General features: G+C 56.1%; 1 protein-coding gene across 3 annotated transcripts in view; it reads right to left on the bottom strand.

Moving 5' to 3' along the window:
• Window positions 1-15,119, bottom strand: part of Vipr2 (vasoactive intestinal peptide receptor 2) — a 78,258-nt gene extending 63,139 nt beyond the window's left edge. For 2 of the 3 annotated variants that reach the window (XM_077110376.1, XM_077110377.1), the window contains exons 1-3: window positions 14,993-15,119; window positions 12,824-12,923; window positions 963-1,070 (exon numbers count right to left, since the gene is read on the bottom strand). In XM_077110376.1, coding sequence (XP_076966491.1) covers window positions 963-1,070; window positions 12,824-12,923; window positions 14,993-15,040 — 256 coding nt within the window. In that variant the 5' untranslated portion in view covers window positions 15,041-15,119. The remainder of the gene's footprint in view (window positions 1-962; window positions 1,071-12,823; window positions 12,924-14,992) is intronic. The other variant, XM_077110378.1, reaches the window with a different exon arrangement.
• Between the last annotated feature and the right edge of the window lie 354 nt (window positions 15,120-15,473).

Here is a 15,473-nt window from a genome sequence, read left to right as displayed (position 1 = left end):
GTGGCAGAGCGGCCGACCTGCCTGCCCGACCCTGGGTTTGAGGGAGCGTGGCCTCTGGGACCTGCTGGTCCCCCGAGGTCTCCCTCTCTCTCTCGGGGCCTCCCTGGGCCCAGGGGCTTGCTGGCTGGCTCTGTGAATGGACTTGGATTTCCAGGACAATATTCAGTAGAGAAGGAACTGACTGGAGGGAAAGTCTAAAAGGCCAGATTACCTAGAATGTTCAGGTCCTCGAATTGGAGGGGCCATGCCGGGCGAGCTCAGCCTGAGGGCTCCTTCCTGGCTCGCTCTCCTCCTCCAACCACCCCCAACACTCTGTTCTCAAGGGTTAGCCCCCAGCACCTGCCAGATCAGAGCAGATCCCCCACCTCCCTGTCTGCAGGTGTATCTTCCACGCTGGCTTTCCAGGTGGGTTTCTCCACGTCACAAAGATCTGATCACTTATGAAAACAAAGCAAGCGCTCCTTTAAGCACCCACTGGGCAGCGTCACCAGGTGCAGAGCCAGCCCCAGTACAGGGCCCAGGGCAGCTTCCCAGGCTCTGCAGAGAACTGCAGACTTCAGGGGATGGCAGACTGTCCAGCACAGTGGGGCCCGGGGCTGAGCCATCAGATGTCTCCTGGCAGGAGAGGCTGCCCTCCTGCCAGAATCACAGCTCCGCAGGGCTAACTGTCTCCGCCCCTCCTGTGGGAACCCAGCCCGTGGGCTCACAGGGACCCACTGAGCCTCTTTACTCTCCACTCCTGGCTCCCACCCATGCACAGTCCCCAGGCTTTGGCTCTCCTGTGTCTGCCAGGCCTGGCCTCTCCCTGCTACCTGCCCTGCTGCCCACGTAGGTGGGGTGGATGACCTCTGTGTCTTGTTGTTCCCTGCAGCAGGAGGAGCCAGAAGTCACCGAGGGAAGTGGAGACACCAGTTCTCAGACACAAACACTGTGGGGAGCACAGGAGCGCGCACACAGCCCACCTGGTCTGCTGTAGAAATGGCTGAACACCTGGGGACAGGGCACGGTGACCGTCTCCCCCACCTCTGCAGGCCGCCAGCAGGTGATGTTGTCCCAGACACCAGGGCAGGCTGGAAGGAGAGGCAGAGAGTGAGGGGCCAGCCCCAGGAGGCGGCAGGGAGGCCACAAGTCAGACACTGCTGTGTCCACCCTGATTAGCTTTGGAGAGGCCATCAGGAATGCAGTATGAAGCATTTGGATAATGTTGCACTCTGTGATTCTCAAGTTCTATTTCATTTTTAATTGGCAAGTAGTGAGTATGTTTATGGGATGAAAGTGTTGTCGAGCCCTGCACATTGAGGGTTCAAACCAGGCTGATCGGCACATGCATTGCCTCAGAGACTTACTTCTGTATGGTGACAACATCTTAAATTCATTCTTTTGGCATATTAAAAATGCAATTCATTACTATCAGGCATGTTCACTTGCTGCATGATAGGGCACCAAGACACACTCTTGTCCCACAGCATGGCCAGTGCCCCCAGCCTCCTACAGCAGACTTGCACTCTGTGGCTTCCAGGAGTGGGGCCTGCTGTGCCTGGCACTGCCCAGGTCGGCTGGGGTCACCCTCAGTGCACTCAGCAGTGGAGGCCAGAGTACGAGAAGCCTTTATTCCACAAGGCTCCCATGTGGCTCTGGGCGCCCTCACCTGAGTGGGCTGGCCCTTGAGGGATGACCACTGTCCAGCCCACTCTCACCCCCAGGACCATCCCCCAGCACTCCCTGGCCCCCAGGACCAGCCTGCAGCATAATCTGACCCCCAGGACCATCCCCCAGCACGCCCTGGCCCCCAGGACCGGCCATCCAATGTGGACTCTGGCCCTGCAGCTACAGGGGTGGGGGTGTGCATCCTCTGCTGTCCGTTTGTCCTGCCCCATCTGAGCCGCCAGGTCCCTCCTGCAGAGGCCTTGATGAGAGCCCCAGGGGGTCCTGGCTGCTCCCTCACTGCAGCCCAGCCCTCTGCAGTGGCCCTTCAGGTCACCCGCTGGAAGCACCTGGGGCAGCTCAGGTGGGACCCCTCCTCAGGGGTTGTGTGGAGGTCTTGGTGCCCTCTGCTCAGGCTGCCCAACGGCTGCCGGGGTCTCCGACTCTCCCCTTTCCCAGGAGGTCCCTGGTGCTCACCCCTGCACAGCGGAGAGGGCAGTCCCACACGCTCCATCCTGGACCTGCTCAGAGCCCTGGTCCTTGGAAAGGGGGCCGGCCCTGTGTCCTGAGGAGCCCAGACTCCAGGAGCCACCTGTCACTCCACAGCTCGACACACGGGACACTGCACGTGTTGGCTCTTCCTGTCTGCCCTTTCACGTCCCTCTCCCCCCGCAGCCATGCCATACTCCACAGACTGACCACATCAGGAAGTCCCCACTGTGAGTCCTCAGCAGCCATGTGTCCCTGAAGAAGCCGGATGAGAGACTGTCTGACAGGAAGTCTAGGTATGAAGCACTGACTGGACTAGAAATGCTGGGATCCATCTTGTCTTTTGGAAGGAATCCTAGTTCCTCCCCCATTGATGAGAAAACTCAAAAAGTGTGAAGAATGATTAAAAGTGGGAATTCAACATATTTAAGCTCCAAACACAACTGATTCAGTACAGATCATCAGCACGTAATAAGACCTGCAAGGTGCTGACTGAGTTCCTGCTATGATGATGAAAACCCAGGGAGTCACAGGCAGGCGCAGGATCAGCAGGAGCTTAACTGAGGTCCACAGCCATCAACTGTGGGGTTTGCTCACCTGCGCAGGGCTCACCTGTGCAGGGCTCACCTGTGCAGGGCTGCACCTGCTCAACCTGTGTCTCTTCTCTGATGGGTGACTAGTGAGCAAGGAGATTCTTACTCCTCTTAGCTCTACAATTCTAAAGTAACACCTGTCAGAGAAGCTGGTCACCTTCACTCTGTAGAGCTGCTGCCCTCAAAGCCATCGACCCTGGGTTCTTGCCATTAACTTAAAGCCTGGGTGGTGTTGGGAGCCGACTTGGGAGAAAATCATTTTTTCACGTGCTCTGTTCTCTTCTGATCTGCAACCCTCAGTTCTGACCTGAATTGTCCCAGGTAAGCAAAGTGCTGGCCTCAAAACGCACTGGGTCCCTCATGCTCACAGGATGCTGTCTTCTCCGCACTGAGTTCACAGAAAGGGACACAAGAGAGGAGGGTGCAGATGACCAGAATCTTCCTCAACTTAGACGCCCTGGACTTGAGACTGCAAGCTGGCCCACAGCAGGCTGGTCCCCTTGCTCAGAGAGCCTCAAGTCCAGCCCTTCTTGCACAGCCCTCCCACCCAGTGCCTGTTGGCCATTAGATCCTCCCTCGTATCCTGGGGCAGAAACCTGGCTCTGAGTTTCTTCCACCCTCATCCCTTGTTCCCTGGAACCTTGCCGGAGCTGAGCTGTGCCTGCAGCAACTCAGCAGTTTTCCACCTCTGCCTTGCTTTGACTTTCTGCTCACTGACCCTCAAAATAACAGTATTTGGGGCTGGGGTTGTGGCTCAGCGGTAGAGCGCTCCCCCAGCAAGTGTGAGATGCTGGGTTCTATCCTCAGCACCACATAAAAATAAGTAAATAAAATAAGTATTTAAAAAAACAGTATTCTTGGAGACCTGCTGTCACCTGGGCACTCAGGGGCTACCTAGTTGACCATACAGAGTAAGAAGGACCCATGGAATCTGTTTCCTGAGCTTGGGGGCATGTGCAGACACGGACACTGTGCTCTGAGCAGCTGCCCTATCAGGACAGCCCTGTCCTAGCAGCTTGGTTTCAGGACTTTCTTGTCTTGGAGTTTACTGCAAAAGAGGCTCCAGAGAGTGGCTGGCTGACAGAATCATGCAGGAATCGGGTCCAGCTTTCTGCAGCCCCACAGAAGGTGGATGTGACTTGGACAGACAGATCTGCTGGCACCTGGAGTTTCAGAAGTGCTGGTCACACTGCCAGGCTGCCTCAGACTCAGTTCCTCCCGGACACCCTGAATGCTGTCCACTGGGATGGCCAAGTGTAAGGCACCTGTTACTGGATCTCACAGAACCTCAGTCCCTCCAGGGCAAACAGAACACACAAATTCTGCTGAATGAGGGTGCCCTGTTATCACTTGGAGGATGCAAAGTCATGTCATTTGTTCTTAAGTTGTCAGTGAGATACGGAGAGCTACACCTATGCATCTGCTAGGGGGGCTTGGTGCCAAACGCCATCCAGAAGTTGCAGTTAAGAATGGAGCCGTGATCGCTATTGGAGCAGTGGTGGTGGTGGGGGAACCCAAGGGAAGCATCCACAGCAACCACCATCGGTGAGACAGCAATGTGCTCGGAGGAGAGAGCACAAGAGCACAGTGTAAGAATACCATGAGCTGGGAGGCCACAGGACGATCTGAGGGACGCTAGTGGGCAGGCATGGGTGACAGTGCCCTAACTGTCCACAGAGACAGAGACCTAGCATGGTGTTGGGATGAGCTCCTGCCAAGCTTCTGATAATAGCAAATACCCACATCTCCAGCAGATGTTCATGAGCAACTACAATGATCCCCCGGGCTACACGGTGGACGGAGAGTCTGGTCACCTGCTGAAGCACTTCATGCCAGAAAGAATGGCAGATGCATGCCTGGCCACCATGGCCCCAATCCACTTTGGGTTTGCTTGGGAGCCCCCTTGTGATCCCTAAGAGAAATTGAAGAAGGACAGGAGGGGATCTGCCAATAGGGCTGCAACTCCACGGGTGCTTGGAGATCTCCCCAGAGGGCTGGGACTCCACGGGTGCTTGGAGATCTCCCCAGAGGGCTGGGACTCCGTGGGTGCTTGGAGATCTCCCCAGAGGGCTGGGACTCCGTGGGTGCTTGGAATGATGTCATGGGCATCACTCAGGGAAGAGACTAATTAGAGTGGGGCAAGGATCCCACCCTCAACTGGTGGGGAAAGCTACAAACCAAGGGTCCAGAAAGGCCACTTCCTGGGACATTGTCATTCCCTGGGCGGTGGCCATGCATGACTAGAATCTCAGAAGTGGCAGCTTTATTCTGGGATTCTGGTGGACCCTGAAGACAGAAGTCACATTCTGGGACTTCAGCTAACATCACACCAAGACCCAGAAACAGAAATAACCAAAGCTGGAAAGTGCACAAAAGGATTTTCAAGGCACTTGCAGAGATACAGGCAGAACATATGTATTTAGAAACGCTGAATCCAGCGGAACAAACATCACCTTGCTCCAACTGAGCCTGAGTCAGTTCCTCCCTGGGCCCGGCTCATCACTGCCTGCCAGCACAGGCTGACACCTAGCTCTGGACAGGAGCCTGCAGGGGCAGCAGGGGGAAGTGCACAAACAAGAGCCTCACCCAGGAGCTGCCTGCTGTGCCTCACCTGACCAGCACCTGCAGCCGCTCGGCCGTGGTTGGTGCACAGGGAGGCAGTCCAGGCTCCTGAGGAAACAGTGTGGAGCTGCCACCTAGGCCCAGCAGGGGCAGAGCTAGGCCACCTTGGCGGGGCAGAGGACTGCACAGCACCGTGGCCCCAGATCACCAGTCAGCACCTGGGCCTGATTCTAACCGGTCCCCAGGAACTTTGGGAGCTGCAATGGGCCCCTCTGGTCCTCATCACAGAGCACTGGCCTGGGTCCCTGATAATGGGTGCCTTTCCTGTGAGCGCTGCTCTCTCCCTCTTTTCTCTGAGAAAGGTCGCCTGTCTCCTGCCCCAGGTGGAGGCCTTGCCCTCCCCCCACCCAGCAGCCCCGGTGTGGGACCCTGCACAAGCCCCTCCAGAGCTGCCGGCCTGCTGCCACCCAGCACCGGGCCTTCTTCTTCCACATCTCCCTCTGGTTTGGCGTCTGGCCCCTGATCTGTGGAAATGGCTCCTGGGCTTTGCTGGTCCACAGGAGCATCGTCTCCAGGGGGCCTCTCCCTTGGCAAATTTCTCTATCCCAGGGCACCCAGATCCCTCCCATAGAGACTGCTTCATGAACCCCTGGAACAGCTCATGGAGACCTCCCACTGAGACCCACACTCTCATACCGAGACTCCCCTCTCAGAGACCTGAGGGGCAGTTGGTTCACTGCCTCCCCAGAGACCCCTCCTTGAACACAAAGACCCCGGAGTGTCAGCCTGCAGCCTCTGCACGGCCACGTGGTCTCCCTCACTGAGTTGGGGGCCTCCTCCTTCCCTGTGGCTGTGCTCTGGCCTGGTCACCTGGAGATTACCCTAAGCCCACCCTCCTTGAAGCTCCAGCAGAAAGCCAGCATCAGAGCCCAGTGGAGATCCCCTGAGCTCCCAGACGAGTGCTGGTGCATGGGGACGGTGCTGGGTGCAGGGCCCGAGCTCAGGGCCTCTGCTGTGTGGAGGGTGCTGTAGGGTGCAGGGTGCAGGACAGCGTGCTCCCTCCTCTCCAGAGCTCCTGGGCTCCTGTGCATGGTCCTTTCCAAGTGGCCTTGGCCTTCCACTCTGCATGGGAGGTGCGGAGCTCAGGTGAGGCAGGTGGGCAGCACAGCTATTTCACACCTGCAGTGGCCACAGACCTCCAGGGTACTCTGGGTCCAGGCACCTGATGTCCCCTCCAGACAGTCTCCAATCAGCAAAGCCACAGCTGCTCCCAGGGCTCCCTGTTCTTCCCCAGGAGGGAGGTGACAGAGGTCTCTGCCAGGTGTAATGAGGGAGGCCCCCGGGAGAAGTGAATGACCTCAGATCCAGGCAGGCGGGTGGGAGAAGCCATGTCACCAGGAGGGTGGAAACTAGCAGAGGCTGTGTCTAGAGGTGGCTATGCCCAACATGAGGTGGATATGGACAGGACTTGCCAGCTCAGACGTGGGGCACGCTGCTACCTTTGAGGCAGGTGAGCCCTTCTGGAGCACGCTGCTCTGTCCCCCGCACCACGATGATGGCCACAGAGGCAGCATGTGCTGAGGGTCCTTGGACCTGGCAGCTGCCCACCTCTAGGCCTGGCTTCCTCATCTGGTGGTATGATGGGCAGGGTGGCTGGGGATTCCCCCTCTGCCCAAGCCCAGGGCCTGGAGCACCTCTGCCACGGTCAGTGCCCCTTATTCTCACCAGGCCATGCAGTCCCCTACACTGCCATGCCCGTGGCCTTCCTTGAGTAGGTGCTGGGCAAGGTGTGTGCAGCGCACTCCTCATCTTGGTCTAACCCCCACCAGAGGACTGCCCCTTCAAGGGAGCCTCAGAGCCCAGAGGTCAGGAATGCCAAACAGGACCTTGACGGCAAGGGAGCTGGGACCCACAAGAGGAGACGCTGCCTGGCGTGCTTGGGATGCCAAGGCAGTGCTCACATCTGGACAGAAGCAGCTCAAGCCCCAGTGGGGGCTGGGGAGGGCAGCAGGGGGCAGTTGGTTCACTGTCCACTCCAGCACAGGGTGGGCTGGATGGAGCAGTCGGAAGACATGCAGAACAAAAACCAAGACCCGGCCCTAGGCACTCAGCATGCACAAAAGGTTGAGAGCGAATGACCAGTGCCCACGGCAGTCTAGAGGGTCCACAGCCAGTGACACAGAAGCCAGCTGCGATCAAAATATTTCCTGGTCTTATCGGCAGCTTTCCCACCTTCTTTCTGCCTGGTCTCTGAGGGAGGAGGTAGTGAACCTGGCCACTCCATCACTTTGGTTGCTTCTTCCTGATAGGCTGATGCCACTGAGGTTCACTCTCAGGTCTCCCCCAGAAATCCCATGCTCCTTGGTCCTTGGTCCAGGCCCTGTTTCCTGACAATGGAGGGACATTTGCCTTTAGCACTATGGATCCCAGTGAATTGCCCAAGCATCCACCTGGGGTTCCCTGGGTGACGCATCCTGCTCACTTCCCACCAACCCTCCCACCTGGCCTCTGCGCAATGGAAACATCAAAGAGCAAGAACATCAGTGGGGCTCGCTATGGCTGGGTCCAGGGCACAAGGTGGCCTGTGGAACACAGCCCCTGGGTGCGAGAGCTTTGAGGCAGCCTCTGAAGCTTGACTGGAAAATTCTGCAAAGCCTTGCAAACGGAGACTCAAATGCATGTCCTCTGGGGGCAGCGGCATTTGGCCCTACAATCAGAACTGTGCAAAGCCAGAGGCCACAGAAAACCTGTGAGAGCCCCATGGAGGCACATGCTACTGTCCACCAAGGCAGTGACCATGGCCCCACAGCCTCTGCTGCCAGGAGGAAGCTGGCATCACCTGGCCGTGTAGAGCAGAGCTGTGCGCTGCCGTGCCTGGTGTGGAGCATGCTACTCCAGAGGCTATGCAGGCCTGTGAGCCCCAGAGCCCCCTCCACTTGCTCCCTGGGAAGAGGAGGGGCCCCAGACCAGGGCCACACAGTGTGGCTGGGAAGCCAGGATGTGAGGTGGCACACACAAAGCAGCCTTGAAGTTGGCTGGCTGGAATCTCACTGGTCACCTAGCAAAGGCACTGGGCAGCCCGCCTGCCACAGGGAAAGGATCAGCCACTGAGGGTGGAGGCCAGGCTGCTGTGAGAAGAGCCAGGAAAGCCCAGACCCAAGGACTGGAGGAGGCTGGAGAAGCCAGGAGCAAGGGCGCTGAGGCGCGGAGGGCGGGCATCAGGGGGCGCTGTCAGCAGGGAGCTCTCTCCCGGGACCAGTCAGCACCAGGGTCACCCAGGCCCTCTCCTGGATCCTGAGATCCACAGCTCTGCCCTCCAGGCATGGCCACATCCACCAGCTCCCAGGCCCCACCTCCGACTAGCTCCCCACAGACTCCTGGGGAGAGCCCACAGAGAACCTTATTCAGGGTAGAATTTACTTCCGGCAATTTTCTTTTTCCTATGAGAAGTACATTTAAAGGCATGTTCAGAAATCCAAATCATTAAAGAGTCATTGATTATTTAAACACACAAGTCTAGGCCCGGATCTGCTCCACCCCTCATAGGCACAGGCCGTGATCCCCACCCACTGCGGGTTCACACCAGTCAGACGGCGATGTCTCCAAGGACCAGGAAGGGCCAGACCACACCACAGCCAAGATCCAGAGCAACCCCCGCAGCGGACGATCACGCAGTTGGGCAGGGCTCAGGAAGCACGCCAGGGAGGCACATGTGTCAGGACTTTAGAAAGAGAAGCCATTCGTGGATACTGATGAGCATTCACTGGGACAGTGAGATATAAGGAAGGGCCAGAGAAAAGCGGGTGTCACTGAGTGTATAACATGGGTACCACCACCACAGACGTGAAAGGGGGGCTTCCGTGAGGACACAGGGCCACAAGCAGCAGTGGCAACTCCAACCATGGCTTGGAGTCATCCCCCCACCCCCGAGTGCTGGGATATAGTTTTCCAATGAAAAACCAATCCTGAGACATTGTTTGTAGGAGCAAAATAGCGTCAGCTGCCTAAGAGCTCAGGAGCCTGGTGGAGACCAATGAATGCCATAGAATATTACACAGCTCTCCAGCAGAGCTCAGGGACGAAGGCTGGTCAGTCTGCAAACGCACTGTTCAGATTAAAGACTAAAACAGAAGAGAGCAGGAGGCTGACTAAAGGAGATGCACTTCCACAGGACTGAATGGCCCTGGGAGATGTCTGCAGGCGTGAGCTCTGGCACTGTATGTATATTTTAGCAGTATTTTTCTATGTGCATGTGTCACTTAATTGCTTTATTTTCTCCTCTTCCTTCTCCTCCTCCTTTCTCACTTTTCCCTGCTCTTTCTTACTTCGTGATGCTGGGGATCAAATCTAGAACCTCATGCACATGAGGCAATTGCTTTACCACTGAGCTACACCCCCGCTGCACACTTGATTTCTAATGTGACAATTTTCACTAATTCCTCAGCAAAAGCTTTTGAATTGTCTTTAAAGGCTGTATCAGATTTTGAAGCTACAACAGGAAACAAGACACCATCTCTTCCTCAATGACAATGTAGTGGAAGGACCGGAAACCACAGTGAGCCATGGTCACGGAGGTAACCACCGGGCATCCCTGGATAGTAAAAGCAGGACATTCAAAGCCAACAGGGAAGTGGCAGCTCTGGCTTGTGGACAGTCCTTCATGGTGTCCTGAGGAGAGGCACTATCCTGTGTTCCAAGCCATCCTCTGAGGATGACCTGTAGCCAGCATCCTTGGAAGACAGTCTCCCTCTGGTCTCCACAGTGGCCAAGGCACTCTGTCTCTGGCCGCAGCTGGCAGGCTGGCCAGCAGCCTCCTGTGGACATTGGACTTTCCTGGGCTTGGGCTCTTGGCTGTGACACAGATGCATGGCATGCGTGTGGACCCCTGGGGGCCATCTCTCCTCTGGCCTTGTGTCTCATCTTATGTCCCTGCCTGTCTAAATCTCGAACCCTGCACGGTTCCTGACGGACAGGTCAACTTTGGTTTTGTACCTTTTGTTTTGAACCACCTTCCTCATTGGTCCTAAGTGGATACTGACCACCATGGCTCAGCTGTGGTTTCCACTCATGGCACAGGAAGGGATGGCCACAGGGAGGGATGGCCCCCAAAGTGCAGGCACCTGCTCTGCCTACACCAACTGGCCCAGATGCAAGGAGCGGGCAGGAGGGCCCCCAGCGGCCTTGCACGTAGTACACCTGCCCGCCTGCTGGGGGTGCGCTCCCTCAGTCAAGGGCTCGCACCGGTGGCCTGGATGTGCCTGGCACTCTAGTGGCAAGATCAAGTTGGACTTGGTGAGGAATCAGGATGAGGTCACACAGCTCTTCAGCTCAGAGCACTTTTAAAGGGCTCAGAACTGAAACTGGGCTTTGCCTCTCCATGGAACACGCTTTTTCATGTAACAAAGAAGATTTCCACATCAGAACTACAGAATTCTCTCACCAGCATTAGAGCTGCTCCTCCCCTCACTCTGCTGTTCGTGCACCAATTCCTCAATCCCCAGGCTGTCACAGTTGCTCCCACAGTTCCCTGGAACCTCAGTGTCACCTTTGACCCTGAGTGTGCTCTTGTCCTGTGGCCCGGCCCCTTGAGAACGCCTCCCCAGCTCTGGCTGCCCGCAGCTCTGGTTCCCATCACCTGCGGTATCTTCATCTTGGTAACTTACTACTATTTATATCCCTGGCATTTGAGCCATGCATATTTCTAAGAGTAAAATGAAGCACTGTGACACAGGCCGTCCCTGCAGAGAGCTGCAGGGCGGCCGGGCCTATGGTCAGTTCTGCTTTGCTCCCAAGGGCGGCTGGAAGAAGCACTTGTGAGTCAGAAAGGTGGAATGAAAATCTGAGGCTTCGGTACCTGCAGATACTCAAGCAGACACCTGTCACTTCAGGAAAGCCGAGAGCAGTTTCCCACCATGCTTTGATGGAACCTGCCCTGTCCCTCTGCCAAGATGCTGCCAAGGCGAGCCCAGGACACACATGGCTCTCTGAGGTGGAGCCCTGTGAGTATTCTCCAGGGTGCTGACTTAGCTTTCAGAGGGGATGCCAGCAGGGGCTGCAGCCACCAAGCCGGGAGCTGCCCCTGGCTCCTGGACAGTGCTGACCACAGAGGTCTGCTCTGTTCCCACAACTTTTATTTAATGTACTGTTTCCAGACTTTTAAAAAATGAAATATTTTACATAAAGTTTACATTTCTGAAAACCCTTTGAAAACAGAAAGCTGGACAAATTGGATACACATTTCTTTGGGGAAAGCCAGACCCCGATAACACACGATGCTAAGGGCCTTCTCAGAATCTTTTCTGGAACCCTCCAAGCCCTGCAGCTCTTACTGAGAAGGCAGGCCTCACAGCAGCGGCTGGCCATGGTGTCCAGCCTGTTGCCCGGGCAGCTTGTGTCTCCTCACAAAGCTGGACCTCAGCAGGAGCTGTGGGGCTGAGGTGCTGTCGGTTCTCTGGACAGAGTCCAACCACACACCCTGGAGGATGTGGCCAGCAGAAGTGCAGGGCACCTTGGAATCACAGGTCATTGACACTAGAGCGTCGGGAGCTGAGGCCCTTTCCGGCAGGAGGGCAAAGGTGCCTGTTTTAACAATCAGAACGGCGCTGACCAGTGTGGGGCTGCCAGCTGCCTGGGGTTCCGACCTTGAAATGGGACCCAATGGTGACATGCTCTGAACATACTAAGCACCCTGGGTGTCTAAGACTCGGGGCAGAGAAGAATGTGAACATGACAGTTCTGTCTGGATGATGAGTCGAAATCACAAGTGGATATTTCAGGCAAATAAAATGTATATTCAAATTAATCTCATGTGCTTCTTTTTACTTATTTTAATGTGGTTACTGAAAAATTCAAATTACCCATGTGACTGCACCCCATTCTACTGGACAGTGCTGGTCTAGGAGGGAGCTCACCTCTGACCCTCTGTGGGACACAAGGCTGCTTTAACAGAATCTTACTCTTTCTTTCTTGAGGAAGGTAAAGTCGTGGCATAGAGTGGAGAACAAGAAAGAGCAAGGACAAAGAGCTCGCTAATGTGGCAAGAGGTATCGTCACAGAGTCTTGCTGCGGGCCCGTGTGGGGCACCCAGGCTGAGTCCAGCAGCCTTCTGCCCAGCAGGGGGACTAGCAGCCACAGGACATTTGCAATAGGTCTGTGGCAGGAGAACAAAGCCCCCTTTTCCTGTTTGCTTTCTGGTAGGTTTCCACCATCCTTAACTGGTTCAAAACCATTGTGATTAACTAAGATCTTAAAAATCAAGGAGTCAGATAAATGCTCACTCCATGGAAAGATGGAGCTGTTTGCAGAGGGCGACAAAGCCCACCAGAGGTCAGAAACCATTGCTGTCATCTCAGACCCTGAAAGTTTGTGCCGTTAAGAATAAAGGTGTGTGTGGAGACCTCACAGTGTGGTCCCCAGGAGTCTGCCAGAGGCTCACAAGAAAGTTCACAGTGGACCTGCCTGCCAGACGCAGGCAGACTTCAGCACCCAAGGAAGCCAGAGGGGGCTGGAGCAGACCCTCCCGTGCCTGCACATACCTGTGTGCTTGGCTGTCGGACTCCTGAGAAGCTCTGCACATTTTGTTTCTTCCTCCTGTATTTCCAGATGAAATCGGCATTCTGGGTGAATGCTGTTCACCTGTTCAAGGTTAAAAGAGATAGAAGTAACTTAGATTGCACAAGAGGAAAGCTGGGCAAAGCGCTGCAAGAATGACCCCAAATCTTACAGTTCCAAACTGCTTCCAAAGTAAAATTCATTTAAAAGTAGTGACCTTCATTTTTCTGGCATGGTTGTTAGAAAAAAAATCTTTACTCTTTACTTTGTAATGCTTTATAAAACAAGCATAAAACCTAGCAAAATATTTTTTTCTGAGCAGGAAAATAAATTAGCATACTACATTGTATGTTTAGACCAACCTCTCAACATCAGGGTCTTCCACCTCGTAGCCCTGCAGCTGGTTCAAGCCAGTGTGTGTTTGTTTATAAGACACTTGGGGGCCATGCACCTGCTACCCAAGCACTGTGCGCTGTCTCTGTGGAGACCCTGATAGGGTCACATCTGAAACAATCCTATGAATACAGATAAAACTGTAATAATTTTGACTTTATAATTTGGTGTGAAGAGGTTTTCAGAAAGATTGGAAGAAGAGGGGCAGGGGTGAACATCACACTGCTGTAGCTGTGTGGCTCCACAGAGACGTGAGCAGGTTTATCTAGGACCCATGACAGGGTCCACAGATGCTATATAAGTGGTTACTCCTGCTGTCCACCCAGAGACCAAGGACAGAACAATACAGGGCTCCCAGTTCAGAACATGTTTGGTGGCTAATTTACAAAGAGTCAACCTTCCTTTTCTCTCCTCTGTCGGACTTCAGCAGGTGCCCATATTGCCGGCTGGGCTGAGCTAAGCTGCCAGCTGCCATGGAGGTCTTTCTGCCTCTCTCTCAATTTCCTTTTCTCTTTTTCTTATCAAACACTCTTATCCAGCTATATGGTTAGTTATCCTCCTACTGATGCAGGCCAACTAGAATTCCAGCCAGAAACAGGATTTCCTAACAGAATTAAAAGGAGAAACTTGTGCTGGACAGGCTGCCAAGTCCACCTGGTTTAGAGAACATCTGAGCATCTTAGGTTCACCAGATTATTACCAGGGGCCAAACGCAGCAATCCCTGGCTTCAAACATGCTGGGTTTTCATATGTGAACAAGTCAATGGTCTAAATTTCAGAATCAAGGACATTATATCCACTTAAAAGAAGAAATTTTAAGGCCCTGAAAGCACTACAGCATCTAACACTCCTGGAGCAGGCAGAGCAATGACTATGTGGAGAAGTCTGGGGGTGAGCAGCATTCACCATGATAATCCCTGGTGCTTTTGGCCCAAGCCTGGCCCTGGGGTTGCTGGGGTTGGGGTTTGTTCTGGTCCCTCAGCTGGGCCTTCTCTGGGGACCATGGATTGTGGGGCTCCTGGCCCCGGGAACTAAAGACCATCAGCGGTTCAGCTCTCCCTAGGCCAGCCAGCCCCCGCGGCCACAAGCTTGGAGGGAGTGGCTCTGCGACAGGGTCTGCCGGAGGTAAAGCTCCACTGTGCCACGCACTTCTCCGCCTAGGAGAGGAAAGCAGGAAAAGGGGTCAAACCTCAAAGGGGGGGGGGGAGTTTTTCAAATAAAGGAAAGAATTCTCGGGAACCACATAACGTAGTGCTTCACTCATCTGGCAGGCTTCTCCGCAGTTTATCTTTTCGCACAGCGGTCTTAAAAAGAAGCATAATATTTCCAAAAGGAAACTTTCTTAGCCAGCCACATCTTCTGACACACACTAACAGAAATACGCGCCGGAAGCACGGGCCAGGGAGCTGGACGGGAGGATCAAGCATCAAGGCAACTCCCTCGGAACGCGAGGCCGGCGCAGGTGACCGCAGCAGCTCCTGGCACCGGGGACCCCAGCGCCCGGTGGCACCCCAGGCCACAGAGGAGCCTGGACCCCGCTTCCGGCAGACCTGGGACGTGGTGGGAAGGGGAAGGGGCCAGCGCACCTCCCGCGGCCGGGGCCGGACCGCCACACGCTGACAGGGAATGTTGGGGCTCCCCAGGGAACTGGACCCCAGACGGGCCTGCGGCGGCGTGCGCTCCAGACCCTGAAGTGCGCGCAGCCGGCCGCAGGACCCGCCTCGGCCAGAGGGACCGGTCGGGATGGAGGGCGCACTCACAGGCACCAGCAGCCAGCAGCAGCAGGTCAGCAGCGCGGGCGCCCTCATCCTGGGCTCAGTGCGCCGCCTCTGTCCCGAGCGCCCGCAGCGGCGCTGGCCCCAACATGGGCCCCGAGACCGCTCCGAGCGCGGCGCCGAACCTCCGTCCCCGCGGGCAGCGCCGCCCGCCCGGGTTGGCTCGTGCCCCGCCCCACGCCCCGTCCCCGCCCCTGGGCCCGCCCCGGCCCCTGCGCCCCCGCCCTCCCGGGAGCGCACCGCCCCTCTCCACCGTGCCTCCGCGTCCCGCTCGCGCCCCCTCCCGCCTTTCCCCTCTCCCCGCCGGGCCCCTGCGCCCCTCCGAGCCTCCCCGACCGCCGCCTTCGGTGGTGGGGAGCGGGCGAAGGACGCCCGCGCCGTCCGGCTCCAAAAGCGAGAACCTGGAACCGGAGGAAGCGGCGCCTGGTGCACCTTCTGGAGAACCGCGAGCGCTGTGCAGCCACCT

The sequence above is a fragment of the Callospermophilus lateralis genome, chromosome 1 (assembly GCF_048772815.1).
Source record: "Callospermophilus lateralis isolate mCalLat2 chromosome 1, mCalLat2.hap1, whole genome shotgun sequence".
In the NCBI taxonomy this organism is placed as follows: Eukaryota; Metazoa; Chordata; class Mammalia; order Rodentia; family Sciuridae; genus Callospermophilus; species Callospermophilus lateralis.
This window is presented reverse-complemented; position numbering and strand designations above follow the sequence as displayed.